We start from the raw sequence: 17,915 nt of genomic DNA, 5'->3' as shown, positions 1-17,915 counted from the left end.
CCCCGGCGGCGGTGGCGGTGCCGGCGCGGTCGGCGGGGCGGGCCGAGGGGAGCGGAGCGCGCCGCACGCCGCCCAGCGCGAAGATGGCAGCGGGGGAGCCGCAAGCCAAGAAGCTCAAGCTGGAACAGAAGCAGCTGAGGTAACGGGCGCCGGGACGGGCTGTGCTTCGCGTGCAAGCCCTGCGGGTGCCGGAGGGTCGGTGGTGCTGCCCCCGGCGGAGGGCGAGACGCGTGCCGTGTCCACGCTGCGGTCGGATTCCGCGGGTAGGGTCCCGCCGCGCCGGGCTGTGCTCGGCCAGGCTGCGCGGGGGCTGCGAGCGGCCCCGCCGCGGCACCGGGCGCACGTGGAGGCGGCGGCGGGGCCGTCCCGCCGCGCTGCCCCGGCTCCTGCCGCGGTACCGCTGCCCGGGCCCGGCGGGTGCCCGGGGGCGCCGCCGCACCGGGCTCCCCGCAGCCGGGGCAGGGGCCGCGCTGTGCCCTAGGGTCGGGTCGGTTCGTGCGAATGAGCTGCTGAGCATCTGCATGGGGTGCGGTGAAACGGAACGGTGCCCGCAGCGATGGCCCCGTGCTAGGGCACAGCTGGGGTTGTCATTCCGTCTGCCTCCCCTATGAAAACAGTCTCTGAAAAATGCCCCGATTAATACTCGTGCGCTGGTCTCTGTCCCCATTGGTCAGGAAACTGAAAATCTGGGTTAGCAGTTACATTTTCTTCAAGACATGTGAATATTTAAAAAATATTTTCGTATTGAAATAATCTGTGCAGTTTACTATACTTCCTCATTTCTATGATCACAGTACAATAGCACTGACTGAATCCCATCTGAATGATGGCCTGCACAGACATAAGTCATTTATTTTTAAATGTCATAGCAGAAAAATGTAAGATTTTCCAATGGAGGATGCACAGTCAAAATGAGAACTGAAGGCTGTAGAGCAGGTTTTTTTGGTGCAATTTCAGGTTTGTTCTCTCAGGATTATTCAGATATGAATATAATTGTAAGATAGCTGTCTTCTTTCCAAGCATTCAGTGTATGAAGAGAATTAATGACATAAGACTTGAAATGTCCAAAATTATCTTGGCGATAACTGATAACTAATAACTAGCTCAAATTTAACCTAAAAGGGATGTACTTTAGTACTGAGATGAGAACAGTCTTTTTCGGTACTGATGTCCTTATTGAAAGAGCTAATCCTATTAAATTTGTCAAAGTTAGGGTACTTGCTTCTTTGGTAACCAAGTGACGTTTCAAGTTTAATAACGGTTGACAAACTCAGTTGGAGATTGGAGATAGTAGAAGAGAAAAGATGTAACTGAGCTCTGAAAGCAAATAAATGGCAGGCAGCCAGTAAAGGTAGTAGTCAAAAAGCAACAGTTTATCTCCATGGCTCTTAAAGCAAGATGAGGCAAGAAACGGACGGCTGCAATGTTTCTGTTTATAAAGTTTATTAGAGGAAACTGCATTTTAAGATGAAACATGAGGAAAATTTAAAATTTTAGGATATTATTGGTGTACTGAGTTAAAAATTTAAAGGTTGTTTGCAGTGGAATGAAAGGCGGTGACATGCTCTGGTAAAGACTGACTAAACTGCAAATACTACTTCTGTAAGGTACGATAGGTAAAACATGAGGAATGTTGTCAGAACTTGCATATGCTAATTCTGTTGCAAGTTACTTCAAGACGAAGTGTAAACAGGCTCCAGCTCTGTTTCATAAGAGGAGAAATGCCGTAATTAACTGGCGATCATATAAAGTTAATGTGTGCTGTATGCCACAGGTTGAACTCATGAAGCAGTTGGTGGTTGGACTAGATCTGGCAGACCTCAACACTCATTTGAGCACAGTGGCAAGAACGTGTTTGGCTGAGTGCTGTTGTGGCATTTAAAAGCTGCGATGGAAGGTACCAGACTGGCCGAGGTTCCATGACTTGGCTGTATTTGTAGGCAGGTTCAGTTGTTAATGCAAAGCACTGCTAGATATGCTTGGAAACAGTTCATCTATAGATTAGAAAAGAAGTTAAAAATAACTTGAAAATTTTGAGCCTCAATAACACCGTACTTGTTATACCAAGAATTTGAGGAGATTGTAGAGAGCAATTCCGTGTTGTCAACATGTAGATCTGAGGCTCTCCAGTCTCTTCAGAAGACCATGTCTAATGGATTCAACGAGGACGGTTATATCGTATTTATCCTTCCATATGATATCAACTTCAACCTTTCCTATGACTACCATGAAAACTATTTTATTATAAAAAATGCCAAAAAAATTAATTCTGCAATGCAATACAAGACATACCTCATCAATAATAGCAAATGTTTCATTTCCCTGTTTTTTCTTTTTTTGGTCATCATTTTCTCTCCCAGAGTGCTTCGTGGAGGTTTCATGGATACATTTTTAGACCCTTTTGATCTTTTCAAAGGAGGTAGGCAAAGCTGACTGGGTTCAGGAAGCGATACTAGTTTGAAAGCAGTATAGGATGGCAGGCTTTTGCCACCCAGTGAGCAGCACACAAAGCCCGAGACCCAAACTGGCATTCCCAGCTCAACAATGTGTTGTGCTGACATTCATCTGCTGGCCGGCAGGTTTTGCATTGTCTTTATTGACGGGTGCAAATCCCCAGTACAAACCAATGGGCTTTAGGCAAGGCCATTAATGTGTGCTGCCTTGTTTTGGGCTTCTGACTGCATCTCTGCTGTGTGAAGTAGAATATCATTGTACGTGTGTAAACTGCACTGTTTGAACAGAAAATGGGCTTGCAAAACTGCAAATGGCTTGTCACTGAGTGGTAGCATCAACTTACTAGAAACATCATGAGGTGTTACTTTAGAGGAGAATTACTAAGGATTTGTGTCCTTTTATATTTGGTTTTGTTAGGGAAGTCTGTGAAAACCGCAGGCAGATTCTGTTAGCAGCCTGGTTCTGTTATGAAAGAATTTGGACGTTTTCTGTAGAAATGTTTGAGCTTATATGTACATGTCTGTATAGAAATATGCATGTTCATTTTTTCCTCTGCACACAAATTTGTCAAGTCCCCTGTTCTGCATTATGACCTTCTAGCTGTTCTGCTGCTGTATTGATTGAATAGTCATGACGTGGCTAGTTGTTTGAACAAATCAGTTTATCTACATGAAGACAATGTAAGCATTCAGTTTGGCAAGTAGTTCATACTAAAAGTACAAAGTACAGTATTCCTCCTCTTCTGTTACTGTTAGGCATCTCTTCCTTTTAAGAATAAAGTATCAAATACTCTGTGCATAATTGTTATCAAAAGCAGTCCTTTGTCATAACTGTTCCACTAGATTTTAGAAAGCTTGATGCTAGCGGCTGTAAAAAATGTTGCTAATTTCACGCATTTTTAATTTTCTTAATAAGCTGACTTTTAACTTGGCTTATTTCTTCATCAACTCCTTATAAATGAAAGAAGATTCAGAATATTTTAAGTTAACTGTGACAAAGCTTTCAGTTAGAATTTAGTAAGTAATTTTTCTTTTATCTTTTTTTTTTTTAATTTCACCTTTCTCCTCGTTTGTATTCATTTCAGTTTTTGACTTCATAGCTTATAGTTTTCTTACTTTCCTGTTTCTTTTACTGCACATACAGGTAATGCTTTCCATGTTGGTACTCATAATGTCCTCAGGTCAAAGAAAGATCTGAAACTCAAGCACTTTGCTGTGTTTTTTCCCAGAATTACAGCAATAGACTTTTTTTTCAGATGAATATTTAGTCCCCTTTAGAAATCTGACAAACAAATGCTCTTGCGGACACTGGCAACAGACCTCGCTGATTTTGTTTTATTTAGGATGTAACAACAGTTACCTTCCCTTCCAAGCTGTGTTGACAGAAATACATCCAAAACCGGAATGACCTGCAGCATGGAAACTACTGTGCTCTTACAGTGCAGGCACTGCTTTCCATTGTTCAGATGTGTAACTCTCAAATTACCGGTGACAAGTGTCTTCACCTGGCCTTTGATGTAATCCTCTGGGATTTTGCACAGCATGTGTCATGTTTCCACAGTTTTGTGTTCTTGTTTTGGAGAAGCTTGCTATGGTATTTCATCTTTTTAATTGAAGTAATTCCTTGCTTTATGGTAGGGAGTGTGTAACCTGAGGAAAGAGGAGGTTGTGAGAAGGCTCTTTGTTCTCTGGACTACAAGATCTTTTTCTCTCCTTACTGATGTTACCTGCAGCCCACCTGGCCAGCAGAGCCACACCCACAACAGTAGTTTAGACATCGTGTCCTGCAGAAAGGTGCAGCTCTGCCTTGCTGGGACGCCTCCCTTCAGTCACTGGGACTAGCCCTGTCCCTGAGGCTGCTTGCAAGCTGCATTACCTGGGAGAGAGGAGCCAGTGTAAATTGGCTATTTCATTTTGAATCTTGAAATTACGAGTTTTCCTGCGATTTCAGTTTCTTCTTTTTCAGCTCAAGGAATAGTTTGTGTAGGATTACTCACCTCATTGGATCTACTAATTTTGCTTATGAATAGACAAGGAAGATGCCCAGAAAAGAGACTTGAATGAATGTAGAATTAGCTGACTGTGGTGTTAGTGCAACGATGTGAAATTCTGTAGAACAAGATCTTGGCTTACTCTGTTGCTAAGGTATATTTCATGTGGAAATCTTGGAAGCAAAATTCTGGCTTGTAATTCAAGGTTGCGATATTGAATTTTAGTAGTTACTTACACAGGCATGGTACACAAATATTTCACAAAACCAGTTTCAGAAGCAGGGAATGGGTTGCTATCTAAAGGTCATTAATTACTATTTGCTGACAATGTATTGGAAAACCTTATCTTCTTGAAAAAAGTAAATTGAATTTGCAGATACAATGTGAACACAGTGTTTTTTTCAAGGCTGTTCATTTTTTATTTACATAAATTGATTCTTAAAAATATATTATTCATATAATATATAATTGTAGCACACAATGTTATTTTTTATATAATATCAACACATTTTATGTGAAGGAGAGAAGTCTTTGGGTATTACTCAGATTTCAGGGAAGGGAAAGGGATTTTTTTCCATTTTGAACTGTAATACTTTCCATAATGATTGTTTGACCACAGTAAAAGCTGTTCTGCACTTGAAGGATATGGTAAGATAAAGCTATTTGCTGGCTTTATGCTACCTTGGGATTTCATTTACAGTGAAAGATTGTTGTGGGGTTTGTTTCCTTGTATGTTCAGTGGCACAAAGCAGTTGTAACTGTCTCAAGGGCTATGCTATTTGATTAGAATAAAATAGAAGAAAGTATAGGTGTCTGCAATATGCTGAATATTAGCAGATGTATAGAGTTTCCTTTGCTTTTACAGCTGAACACTCTGTGAAGCTACATGAAAAGAAATGGGATGATGTTACAGAATTTTTAAAATAATAAAAGATTTTTAATACTTTGCAAGTAGAACCCATACAAGCTAAAATGCATCTTATTTTATGTTGCAAGATACTACATTCTCTCTATAGAAAAGTTTCCAAAACAACTGTTATAATAGAAGCTATCTGCAAGCTCTGCAAAATACTATTTTTGTGGACTTGCTGCTCACTAGTCCCATTTTATAATGTCTGCTGGGGCTATTGCATAAAAGGTCACTCTTCTATCTTGCAAACAGATGGGTAGCTTATCTAAGATCAACTGTACTTCTGTACATTGAAGAAATTGAGTGAAAATATGGGGGTTAATAGAGAACTTTTTCTTTATATCTCATAAATTGTTTGATTTATACCAAATGTTTGCGGTGTAAAATGTAACACATTATTCCAAGGCTAAGGCCTAGATTTCCTATCTCTGGGACACGCAAGTTACAAATATATAACGTGTAGAGTTTCATGGATTACTTCAATAAAGTACAGTCTTAAATGTTCTCATATGCCTGCCTGTTATTTTATGAGGTAGGGATGGCTTATTTTGAATTCATAGTATGCTTAAAAGGAAACATTTTAGTGAAATCACCTGAGGAAGTTGTTTATCATATATAGAGAAACTGATATGAAGATTTCTCTCTTGTATAGTAACAAAAGCAGTCAAGAAATTGTGGCTAGACTCTGTCAGGCATTATGTATTTTTAGATGCAAAAGCTGTGAATTCCATGTTTCTCTCAGGGATTTCTGAGGCCAAATCACATGTGAAGGCAAGGTCAGCTGTCCCATGCAAGCAGAGGGAGTATGGAAGGTCAGGAGTCAGGAAGGCTGAGCAAACTCAGGCTGGCTGCCCAGCACATACACGATGGGACTGCAAGTTGAACTTGGGCCACGAGTATTCAGTTCATCTCTAAGTGACCCCGAGTCATAACTGACCATTTTTCCAGGGATACCTTGGTTGCTGTTTCTTCACTTACTGAGGTTAGGGTTAGGTCTGCATGTCTAGCACTTGCCTGACAAATGACCAAAAGCCCAGTGATAAGTGGTAGTAGGGGTAGGTGGTGCCTCAAAGATGGCAGTAGCAGTAGAACCTGTCAGTATGTGATAGCACAAGCAAGATGACCGGGCACAGGGAATAGCTGGAAGCTTATAAAGTGCTATTGACCAATGTTGAGGTGTCATACATGCTATTCCACGAAAAGACATTAATGTTTTTTAGAGAAAATATGCTTAAGTGGTGAAATTTAGAAACATTTGATGGTACCTCATTTGGCCTCTTACTCTGTGGCTTACTATTCATAATATGCAGCTCTATGTTGCAAATTACTGTAAATATAGTTCATGTTGAAGTATATCTATTTTTCTTTGCATATCTTTATGTCCTTGTTAAAATCAAGCAATTATTTATGAGGGAATCTACAACTAGATTTTTTAAAAAATGTTTTTATTATTTTGAATACAGTGATAGAACCAAGAAGACAGCTGCATTCTATAGTTATATACAATAGCAAATTACGTAGCTATTATTATATTAGCTGGTGATAGGATCCTCCTCCCCCACCCTCTAGGTTCCAAAACAGAGGTTTTGTTATTAAGCACTGAAACTGTTAAAGTAGACATAATAAATTGTTCAACATGAATCAGAGAATACAGCCATTATGTATCTATGTATTTGCATTTCAATAGAGTTCAAAATCCTCCCTCAGGATTTGAGGATCTCTTGCACCTCGTGTTGCAATAACAGTAAGAGGATGAATGTGTTTTCCATTCTTTTTGACTTTTCAGGACCCCTGATGCACTTCAATAATGAGAATTTTGTGGCGAGTTCAATAAGTGGTGATTATTTTTGAGTGTCTGATTTAGAGAACCTAGGAGATTTGTCCTCCATCAGATATTGAGCATAAATGTTCCTGTTATTTTCATGTGACAATGCAGGTACTTGCCCTTCATCAATGTGTCATATTTTGGCATCATCTCCTCTGAGAGACCCCAAAATCAGAAATAGATGGAAAGTTTGGCTTTATTTTTTCTGAGTACAATATTCCCCTTTTGTAGATGGAAAGGAAGGGAAACTTCGGACTAATAACCACAGGATTATGAAGTTGTGAAGTTTAAATATTTAGTTAGAGGTGACACAGCAGTACTTGACAATGTGGGATTCACGTTTGGCAAAAACAACCTATTGACTTCAGTTTCATGAATCAGTGTTTCTGGTGCTAGTAAGTTAACAAAGTAAGTGCCAAATCTGCACAGTGTGGTAGAAACTTTGACAGCCAAATGAAGAGTGACGATAGAAACCTGGCTTTAACGCGGCTTTCCGTTTCTGATAGAACAGTTCTGCCGGTGTCAGGCGAGTAGGAAAAGGGGCTAAGCAATGACAGGCTGCCCTTTTCTCCCCGTGTCTGTAGTCGTGCCCTCTGGCCGGCTGGGCACCCGGAGCGCTGCGTTCCACAGGTGGCTGCCAGGCGCTCCGGCAGCCCGGCATGAGGCGGTGTGCGCTGCGGGGGCTCGGCAGCCGGGCCCGCGCCCGCCCGGGAAGGCAGGCTCCGCAGGAGGGCACCCGGGGCGGCTTCGCGTCTGACCCAACAGTTCAAGAGAAAGAATGGAAACGCGTTCGTGGTGTAGCGATCGTGTGCCGGGGCGGGCGCAGCCCGCGGCCAGGATGGACCCGGGGCAGGGGCTCCCCTGGGCTCCCACGGCCCCGTGACCCCTGAGGGGCAGCGCTGGCCATCTTTACTGTGGGCGGTGCGGCTCGAGCCCCGCACCTCTGCGCTGCCGCCACTAAACTTTTTTTTTTTTGCCCAGTTGTCACAGTCTCCCACACTCGCCGCCGGGGCTCGCAGAGGGGACGGCAGCAGCAGGAGCTGTGTGGAGGCGCGCGCTCTCCGCCCGCACCAAAGATGGCGGCCGAGGAGCCCGGGGGTGCCGGGCGGGCTGCTCCGCTCGGTACCGGGCACTGCCGAACCGGGGCTCGGGGCCCCTCGCCGGCGCTCCGCGGCTCCTCGCGCCGCGCAGGGCCCGGGCCCGCCCCCGCCCGCCGCCCGGCCAATGGCGGGACGCGCGAGCGGGCGGGGCGGGGCGCGCGGTGGGCCGGCCGAGCGCTGCCCGGTGCTCAGTCGCGGCTGAGGCGCGGGCGCCTGGCGGAGAGGCGACGGTGCTAGTGCCGCTGCCGGGGGGCTCCGCCGCGGGCGGCCGTGGAGCCATGGCCACTCTCAGGTAATGGCGAGCCCCCGCGCAGCGTCCGCAGCACAGCCTTGCGTCCCGGGGGAAGGGGCCGTGGATGATGATGCTGGCGGGGCGGGGGTGCTCGGCGCGATGCTCCGCCGCAGTGTAATCAGGGTCCGGGGCAGCGCGGCTTCGTCCCATCCCTTTCCTTCCGCCCCGAGTTGGTTTGACGGCTGCACGCCCCATCCCCTGGGGCGAGGAAGGAGGGAGAGCCGTGCCGATGCCCTACCGGCCCTCAGCCCGGTGGGGACAGCGCTCCCGGGGCGTCGCGTTGGCTTCTGGCGGGCAGGTGGGTGCGCCCGGCCGGGGCTCCTGACGGCGCTGGGCGATGCCAGCGGCATCGGGAGCGAGAGCCCCGAGCAGCGCAGCGCCGGGCCGGGCCCGCAGGTGATCGGCGGGGCGGTGGCCGGGGGCTGCGTGCGGCGGCGCTCGGCGGCGGTGCCGCTGTCACAGGTAGCGCCTGGGCGTGGGCGGCCGCCGCCCGCCGCGGGTGCCGCCCGTGGGCGTGGGAGGACGCGTGCTGAGGGGCTCCCGCAGCCGCCTTGGAACCTTAAACCCTCGCTGTAGCTTGCCGTGACTGGAACCAGATTTTAAAGGAATCCCCAATAACGAGAAGCAGGGTCTTATTATCAGGCTAGGCTCTTGGCAGGCTATTGGAGCTGTGGTGGTATCAGCCTGTCAGCGAAACCCGGAGAATGACAAACCCGTAACTTAACATTCAGTGAAAGGAGTTACTGTGAATCGTTTTTCTCCCCCAAACACTTCATCTTAAAATAGGGATGTATTGTGAGGTAAATCGGTAACCTTTGATCAGGTCTTCGGCTACTAAAGAAATGCCTAAAATGACAGACTCCAAGTTCAATTTGGTAATTCAGGGCAATTCTCCCATCTCCTCTCTCCACCCTCCGAACTCCGTGTATCAGGTTTCATTTACACTGTTTCTGACCGAGACGGTAACTTTGAAATTGCAGTAGTATTTCACTGTTGGAGCTTGTGGAGTTAGTGCAGCTGTGTGAGGAGCCGGGTAGTGGTGGAACAGTTTTTTCTGCGGCAGCCTTGCTTACATAAGGCCAAAGCTTTTAGGCTTGTTTTCCAAGTTGGAACCTGTGAGTGCGTCACTTTAGAAGACTACGAAAGTTTCATAATAAATGAAATCTTCACTGAAGATGTTCCTCTAAATCAGTATGTAAATAGCTTAGCCAAATATTGTCTTTGCTTAAGACGTATGTCAGGAAAGCATGTGAGCAGTCCTGCAGGTCACCTTGTATGTTTAAGGTCTATATGCTAAAGTGATTTGCTGACCAGCGATGCAAGAAAATTGTCTGAACTCTGGAAGGATGGAACAATAGTTCTAAGGTACTTTCGTATTAGATGAGTTACGGTGAACAGTATCATCCTGCTTGTAGTGATGTTGCATGGGTATGTGGGATGAGAGAAGGATGCTCTTAGCTGAGAGCTTATAGCTAGTCAGGTGCTATAAATCTGGTATTATTGCTGTTTTTCTTTACACATATAAATAACTTCTGGTAAGTTCAAATCTCATGTTATATAGGGTTTTAAACTGAAATGGATATGCTGAAAACAGGCTTAAAACATGCCTTGTTTTGCCTTACTTTAAAGGGCATAGTGAAACCCTTTAGAAATACTAATATTTTAGTTCTTACAAGACCGTATCTTAAATTTGAAAAAGGAAGACGAGGCACAGAGCGTGCTGCCATGCAATTGCACACCCAAATGTCTCAGTCATGTTTAAGGCTTTCTGACTTGCCAGTATCCAAAGGCCCAAAATATTCCTCTGTCTCTGTGCCAGTAACTAATAATAAGCATTCACTGATATTTTGATGTTGCTCTTCCACGGAAGTGCGCAGCAGCATGGGATGATAACGGTATTGTGTGATAGTTGGATATAGTACTGCTAATGTTCAGCAGCCAACTTGAATCAGGACCATATTTTAAAAAATGCCTGCAGCAGTAGAGCATGAGATTGGACACAGCTTTCCAGATCATTCAGTTGCAGTAAATTCTGTTGACTTCTTAAGAAAGGTTCAAAGGTAGCTCAGTACTGCTGTTGTGGGTTCTTTTTTATTTATTTGGGTGTGTTTTATTTTTATCCTGTTTGGTTTCATTTTATTACTTCTGTCACTTGTGATAAGAGGTGTGAAACACTGACCATTTGTGTAAAATCAGTCATACTGGTAATGTCTGAACAAAACGCCTAATTAATAGGTGAAGATTTATTTATAACTTAATGAGTTACACTGCTTGAACTTGTAATTGCAACTCACACTTCATGTAGTCCTAACTCATAAAATGTATTGCTGCTTGTCCGTAGTTACAAATGTAAATGTGATGTACATCAAAGCTTTCTGTAGTTATTGTTCTGTAGTTTTGCCTGCTAGATGGACGGTGTATTTGTGTGTCCAAACAACTTTTAGATTTGTATGAACATCTTAATAAAGTGTAAAAAGTATGTGTCTCATTCACATTTATCTACACTTTCTGTGTCTGTATGCATATACACACATAGATGCTGACTGTATAGCCAATTATAAATGTCCTTAATTTGTGCAGGTGAAGGAGTTGTTCTTGATGAACTCCAGATATTCTTTTGCAGCAGGTTAGTTAGGTGAAACAAGAAGATACTTTTTGAATGATACCAGTACTCCAGTGAAAGAGAAGGGACTGGAGAGAGTCAAGGAGGCTGGGGACTACAGAAGTGTGTTCTGTGTCTGTGGCAGAGATATGTTCCTAAATAACCTATGCATTGTGAAATCTCAGATTTCAGAAAATTATTGCTGCTTCCTCACTATGTTTTATCCTTAGTTGGTTGGAAATAATCACTGAAATTTTAATCACTGCAGATGTCCAGTGTGACTAAATAGCAAACATAAAGCCTATAAGGTTCAAATCTACTGTTCCAAGTCTTCAACTTGGTGAGAATGTGAGTTTAATATCTCATTTTTTCGCTCTGGAGACTCATAATTTTAGCATTCTGCAGAGTAATAAAAATATTTGTTTTATTTTGTGCTTTTGTAGAGGCTTACGTGACTTTACAGAGTATATGAGATTTAAAAAAAATATTTTTAAAATTTTTGCTAAACTGAAGCCAAGTAGTTGTACCTCCTGTAGTGCCACAAGAAGTGCAGTGGTATAACAGTGCAGAAACTTTGCAGCCCCTCAAGAAGGGAAGGGTGATTTGCATTGCACTAAATGTAGCCAGTGTTGAGTTAGTCAAGTTGAGCATGCTAACAATTTACACAGTCAAGTCTTCTTCTTTAACAGTAGGACTTTCCAGATCGGTTCACAAAGCTTGTATTAGAAAATTCTGATCACGGTGGGGATCACAGAATCAGCTACATTGGAAAAGAGCTCTGAGATGAAATCCAACCTCTTAAATATCTGCTTGTTGACTTTTAAAAATTTGTGACTTAGAAATTGTTTAGATTTTTTCCGTTTTGCCCGTAAAGGTATTTTTGTCAAATACAGTGACAGTTAAGGAAGACACAACTCCGGTTCCCAGTACAAATGGAGTGTATGGATTTTTCTTTTTTTTTCCAATGGAATGGTAATATATATTTTTAAGCATGGAAGTTCTAGTATCTTGGGACTTAGGTAATTCTAACATTTAAGTGAAAAAACCAAAAATGTGGAAATATATATTAATTGAAGACACAGAGCTACAAATTAGTATATGTTGTCTTATGTGTTTAGATTGTTTGCAAAAATAGGTAAACAGTTTATAACACTTAATTTCTTCACATCTACTCAAAGTTTTATGTGTTTAAAACACTGTCAAGTTCTGCTGTCCTACATTTAGTTGTGAGAAACAACTGTACTGAATTTGGGGACTGTTTGCCCAGAAGTTTCAGTGGAATATTTCTGAATTTACTAGTCTAATGATAGCTACCTTGGCTTTTAAAACTTGATTCCAAATGGCGCCCTACATACAGCCTCTGGAATACTTGAATGGATATGATTATAAAATTTTGTGGGAGAAGGAAGGCTTGGGAATGAGCAGGACTTACATGTGATATAAAGAGCTGCCTGGGTTAAATGGCACTGAAAATTCTAGTTCCTGCTGCTGCTGACATGTGAGGAGTTTGTATGCACGTTATTGGCTTCATAGAGCTTCTGCACAAAGTTGCTCTTGTGCTGCTTTGAACACATTGACCTGCAGGTTCTGTAGCCCACAGCTCTTTGAATGTTTGGTAGCTTCTATTTTGCTTTTCCATTGAACGTGGTAACTTCTTCATAGGCAGTGACCTCTGCATGTCAGCTGTATTTCAGATTGTTTTTTTAAAATACAGCTGCTGTTTTCTGGCATACTGACCATTAAAGTGCTGGCTCTTGTCTTATGCAGAGGTTATCTATAATACGTTTTCTTAAGTGTAGTTATAAATCTATTGATGCGTAGAATTTCACAGCATATGAGGATCAGGTAAACATTAAGTAGAGGAACATATAACTTGGGATCTCAGATCTACATTCAACACTTAAAGTTCTGAGTTCATTCATTGTTCTACAGTGCTATTTATGCAATACTTAGGCTTTACAATGGAGAGAATGTTCTGTCTTGTGACTTCAACTGCAGTCACCTTTATCCTTATGTCTTCTGAACTATCATCTGTCTCTTCCTCTTGTCTTCTAGCCAGGTGTAACTTATGGTTATGCTATTTCTAACACTGTGCTATTTGTCACACTGACAAAAGTATTTAGTCAGTCTTACAGGTTTTTACTAAGCAGATGTTAACTATCCCATTTGTGAGTGAGCTGCATTTCTGGCTCCATCTTCATGAAGCAGCATCTTCCACATTTTATTTACCGTGAAATGGGCTCTAAAGGACTGTCCTTAAAGCTACGAAAACTAGGATACTTAAAGCATGATTTGCTGTGTCTCAGTATCAAGGTTTCCACAGTGCAGCGTGGGTCACTGTTCCACTGAGTGCAGTCCTTCAAGGGCAGGCTTCTCCAGCATGGATCCTTCACAGGGTCACAGGTCCTACCAGGAAACCTGCTCCAGTGTGGGCTCCTCTCCCTATGGGTTTGCAGGTCCCTGCCAGATGGCTGCTCCAGCATGGGCCTCCTATGGGGTCCCAGCCTCTGCTCAGGCATCCACATTTCCCAGTGTGTGTCTCTTCCATGGGCTGCAGGGGAACGTCCTGCTTCACCATGATCTTCACCATGGGCTGCAGGGGAACCTCAGCCCTTCTGCCCCTCCTCCCCTGACCATGGTGTCTGCAGAGCTGTTCCTCTCACATGTTCTCACCCTGCTCTTCTCTGGCTCCATTACATCTGCACAATAACTTTTCCCCCCCTTCTTTTTAAATCTGTTATTACCAGTGTAACAATCATTTCTAATTAGCCCAACCTTGGCCAGCAGCATGCCTGTCTGGGAGCTACCAGGGATTGGCTCTGCTAGACATGCTGGAAACTTCTGGCAGCTTCTCACAGCGGCCACCCCTGTGGTCCTCTCGCTACCAAAACCTGGCCACACAAACCCGGTATAGGTGGTCATAATGAAGGTACCTTTGGTAGCCAGAGCATGGGTGTGGCTTGCTGGTTGGAGACAGTAGGCGTTAGTTTGGCAAGGAATGTGATGGGTTTGGATGTAGTTTTAGAGAACAGCTGCATTCACTCCTACTTGACACTAGGCCACATAACTAATCCTTTGGTATTACTGCATTATCACCCAAGTATTCAGGAAAATATAACACATGGTTTCTGAATTAATCTAAAAATGTTAAAGCTATCCTTCTCAAAAATACTGTTTACAGTATTTTTTATATCTTTTTTCTATGTGAAAGAAGTCATGGTAATGAATGTTAAATTGCTTAAAAGTACATTCAACCTACCAATAGACAGCTGCACTGTTTAAAATGGCTGACAACGCAGAATCTGTAGTCTATTTGTTTCAGTTTATTAGAACACACTCAAATTGTTAATTATTTGTTGGTACCTGACAACTTAGTGGGCTCAGTGAAATTCTTATTACCCTGGTGTGATGCTCCCCCTGTCTAAAATTTAGTATTACCACTTGAGTGTCATCTTTTAAAACTCGAGAACGTGGCATGCAGCTTAAATTCTTTATCTGAGTAAGTGACAGTTTAGCAGAATATTAACAGAATAATAATATTAATTTAACAATATAGTAACAGAATAATACATTTATTATTGCAGTCTGTGTTTTGATCAAAGATCACTGTAGGATGGTACTCAAATTTTACTCTCTGTATATGCCAGGTCACTGTGTGTTTACTGTGCTGGGCAAAATGTATATTTATTTGTTTTCCTCTCTAATAAAAGATGTCTTTACATATACTAGGAACAATAAACCAGTGCAAAGCTAACTTGAAATAATTGATTCTCTTACAGTGAAAATGTCCTGTTTGGAATGGGGAATCCTCTGCTTGATATCTGTGCAGTTGTGGACAAGGACTTCCTTGACAAGTAAGCATTGATATTTTTTTTTTTAAATGTCAATTTTGTTTCCAGAATGCTGCCTATAAATAAATGGAGGGCTACCTGCCTGTGTAATACTGTGTTTATGCTGATCTCTGGGATTATGGCCTTTATGCTGGAAGTAGCCAGCATGGTATCTGTCATTTAATTGTTTTTGCTCTATGAAACTGGTGGTGGTGGTATGTATGAAAACTTCCAGTGTTTTCATATGTTTTTTTATTAATTTATTTTAGTCTTCTCATGCTGTCTTTGCTAATCTTTAATTGGAAGGAGTCATCAGTTTCAGTAAGATTTAGGTAGCTCTTGTATGAATCTTCATGTGCTACTTTTGATTTACTAATACTGTACTGTTCTTCAGTGAAGTCTATGGGCCATTTCTGTAACATACCAAGAAAAGTTATGCAAATATACCTTTTTAAAAAAATATTCCAGTTTATCAGTCAGGAACAGGACTGCTTCTTATCGGGTTGTCTGTTATCTTGCTCAAGCCTACTTGTTATGCTACCACCCATATAACTATATTGCTGGATTGCTTAATTGGCATTAAGCTTACTCATTCTTGAATCAGCTTAGAGATCTGTCTTTTCCAGAGGTGTAAAATACAATTGCTCTTTTAAATCTTTCTGCTTGAGCTCCATTTTTTATTGTTGCTACTTTTTCTCTGCTTTGTAAGTTGATCTTTCAGAGTGCTAGCAATTTTTTCTTTAATTTTTAGGGTGTTAATAATTTTTTTCTCTAATCGTTCTTTATTTTGTTAATGGGAATATTGCATCACAACTAAATTTCACATCACCAAATAAAGAACAGGTGCAGAGTTTTTATTTTTGATTATGTATTGTCAGCCACAAATATTATGCTTTTAATAGCAATAATTTGTCATCGGTATTTCATCACTGAAATTTTATCTTAAGGTTTAAGTGAAAGTCTCCATGTTGTAAGCTGGAAACAAAAGACAAGAATGTAATGGACTGTGTAAAATTCAAACACCTGGAAAAAAAATCAGAAATCAGGATTCAATGTCTTGAATATTCAAAAAAAGTAAATTATTCTGGTATAATTCACTGCCTCATGTTTCCACTGAAATAACTTGAAAGCCAGTCTCTAAAAATAAGTAATGCCCTTCTCCCAGCCCAGCAATATTCCCCAACTAATCCTTATAAATTGCTGACATAATAGAGATGATGGGATCTCTACTGCAGCACTGAAATCTTTCAGGAGGGCATTGTGCTTTTCACTGGATGTGATGTGCTGTGCAGAATTTAATTTAATTTAAAATTTAGAAGCCTTATGTACTCGAATTTGAATCCTGGCAGACAAATTGAATTATCTCCTGGAGCAGGATACACTCTGTGAGCATTTCTTTGCTGCCAGAATGCGTTTGTGGGGTCTTGCATTATTGAAAGCCATGAGCAGTCTTCCCCTAGCAGTTTCACAGGGAGCCTGCTGATAGTGGGATAGCTCTGGTAATAGCCTCAAAATTGAGGAGCTTGTTTACCTTCTCCCACACCTGATTTCATATCCCTCTCCCTGTTTGTCAGTATATGCAGAGAAGTTCATTCAACAAACCAACAAGAATGTTTTTACTCCAGGTGCAACTACCTTTTGCAACACTTCCTGAAATGGGAATCAGATCCCATGCTTCCTCAGCTTGTGAAGGGAGATAAAGTAGAAAATGTAGCTGTAGAACAACTACTAGAATAAAGTTATCTATTCAAATGCTGCAGGGAGGTGCAAGAACATAAGACATTTCAGGACTGTGAAGCATTTGAAAGAGAAATTGTTGATCGTTGTAGACTCTCTTTTTTCTTGTCAAACAAGACATGCACCCATCTCTAGCCACTTAGTGTCAGCTTTTGGCATCTTGGCAACCTTGAGTCTGTTTCTCACCTCCTCTACTGGATGGGAATGTTTAATGAAGCCATCAGGCCAGCAGGGCTTTGACTTGAGAAGGTAGCTTAGGAAAATAAGAAAAGTTTAGGTAAACACCCCATAAGAATTTTATGCTTTTAACTTCTACAATGTTTCTGTTACTTTATCCACCTCTCATACATTCAGTTTTAAGAATAAATACCTTTGTTCAGAATAAAGGACTTGATGTTGCAAGTTTAATCAATATATAGTGTCAGTGAAATGAGAGTATTAAAATGAGTCCTGTTAACAGGTTATTTTTGTAACTTCTGTTAAGAAAGTGCAAATTGAAACTGCATAAGGAAGTATAGAAAATGGTCTTTTTAACAATATTTAATTGGCCTACAATCCATGTTATAAATAAATCTGAAAGTAAACATGTAATGCAGACCTGCCCCTTGTAGATTCTAAACACTTGCTGCCATATAATACTGATTTGAGGAAATGAGCAGTGTTGGAGGGCTGGGTGGTATTTTTGGCTTGGGTTGTTAGCACAACACTGACACTTTGTTTTCAAAGTGGATTTTGGTATAATCTGATCTCCAAAGTCTTTTGCTCTCTCGACAAGTTTTGGAGGGCTCTAAGCCTTTCCTAGGAGAGGCATTTTTAATGTATATCACAACAGAACATGACTATGCCCATCTGAGCTTTTCAGACCATATCAGCAGTCTGGCATTACCTGAGTCAGAGCAGCTTTAGCCTCTGTTAAGCCGTGATTGCTGGGTCCCGTTTCTTGCCTCTCTGCAGGGAGACAATCTGGAAAAGTGTTAGCAATGTTGATGGCACTCTTGAAAACCGGTGATACCACAAACCACTTTAGTTTCTGTTTACAGAGATGGAAAGAAGTCTTGAAATAAATATAGTCCACCATATGTCCTTGGGTTTTTTTAGTATCTGCATGAAAGAAATATCAGAAATGTGGTTTTGTTTTGGTTTTTTGGTCTCCTTTTCGTTTGCATCAACTCCAT

At 42.2% G+C, this 17,915-nt stretch overlaps 1 protein-coding gene across 2 annotated transcripts in view; it reads left to right on the top strand.

Moving 5' to 3' along the window:
- The first annotated feature begins 5 nt into the window (after nt 1–5).
- ADK (adenosine kinase) overlaps nt 6–17,915 on the top strand; it is a 271,853-nt gene continuing 253,943 nt past the window's right edge. Inside the window, exons 1-2 of one of the 2 annotated variants that reach the window (XM_014879843.2) lie at nt 6–139; nt 14,953–15,027. In XM_014879843.2, coding sequence (XP_014735329.1) covers nt 84–139; nt 14,953–15,027 — 131 coding nt within the window. In that variant the 5' untranslated portion in view covers nt 6–83. Of the gene's footprint in view, nt 140–8,433; nt 8,572–14,952; nt 15,028–17,915 lie in introns of those variants that run through there. The other variant, XM_014879844.2, reaches the window with a different exon arrangement.

The sequence above is a fragment of the Sturnus vulgaris genome, chromosome 8 (genome assembly GCF_052056855.1).
Source record: "Sturnus vulgaris isolate bStuVul1 chromosome 8, bStuVul1.hap1, whole genome shotgun sequence".
NCBI classification, from domain to species: Eukaryota; Metazoa; Chordata; class Aves; order Passeriformes; family Sturnidae; genus Sturnus; species Sturnus vulgaris.
Note: the sequence above shows the minus strand (reverse complement) of the source record. Positions and strands in the feature narration are given on the sequence as shown.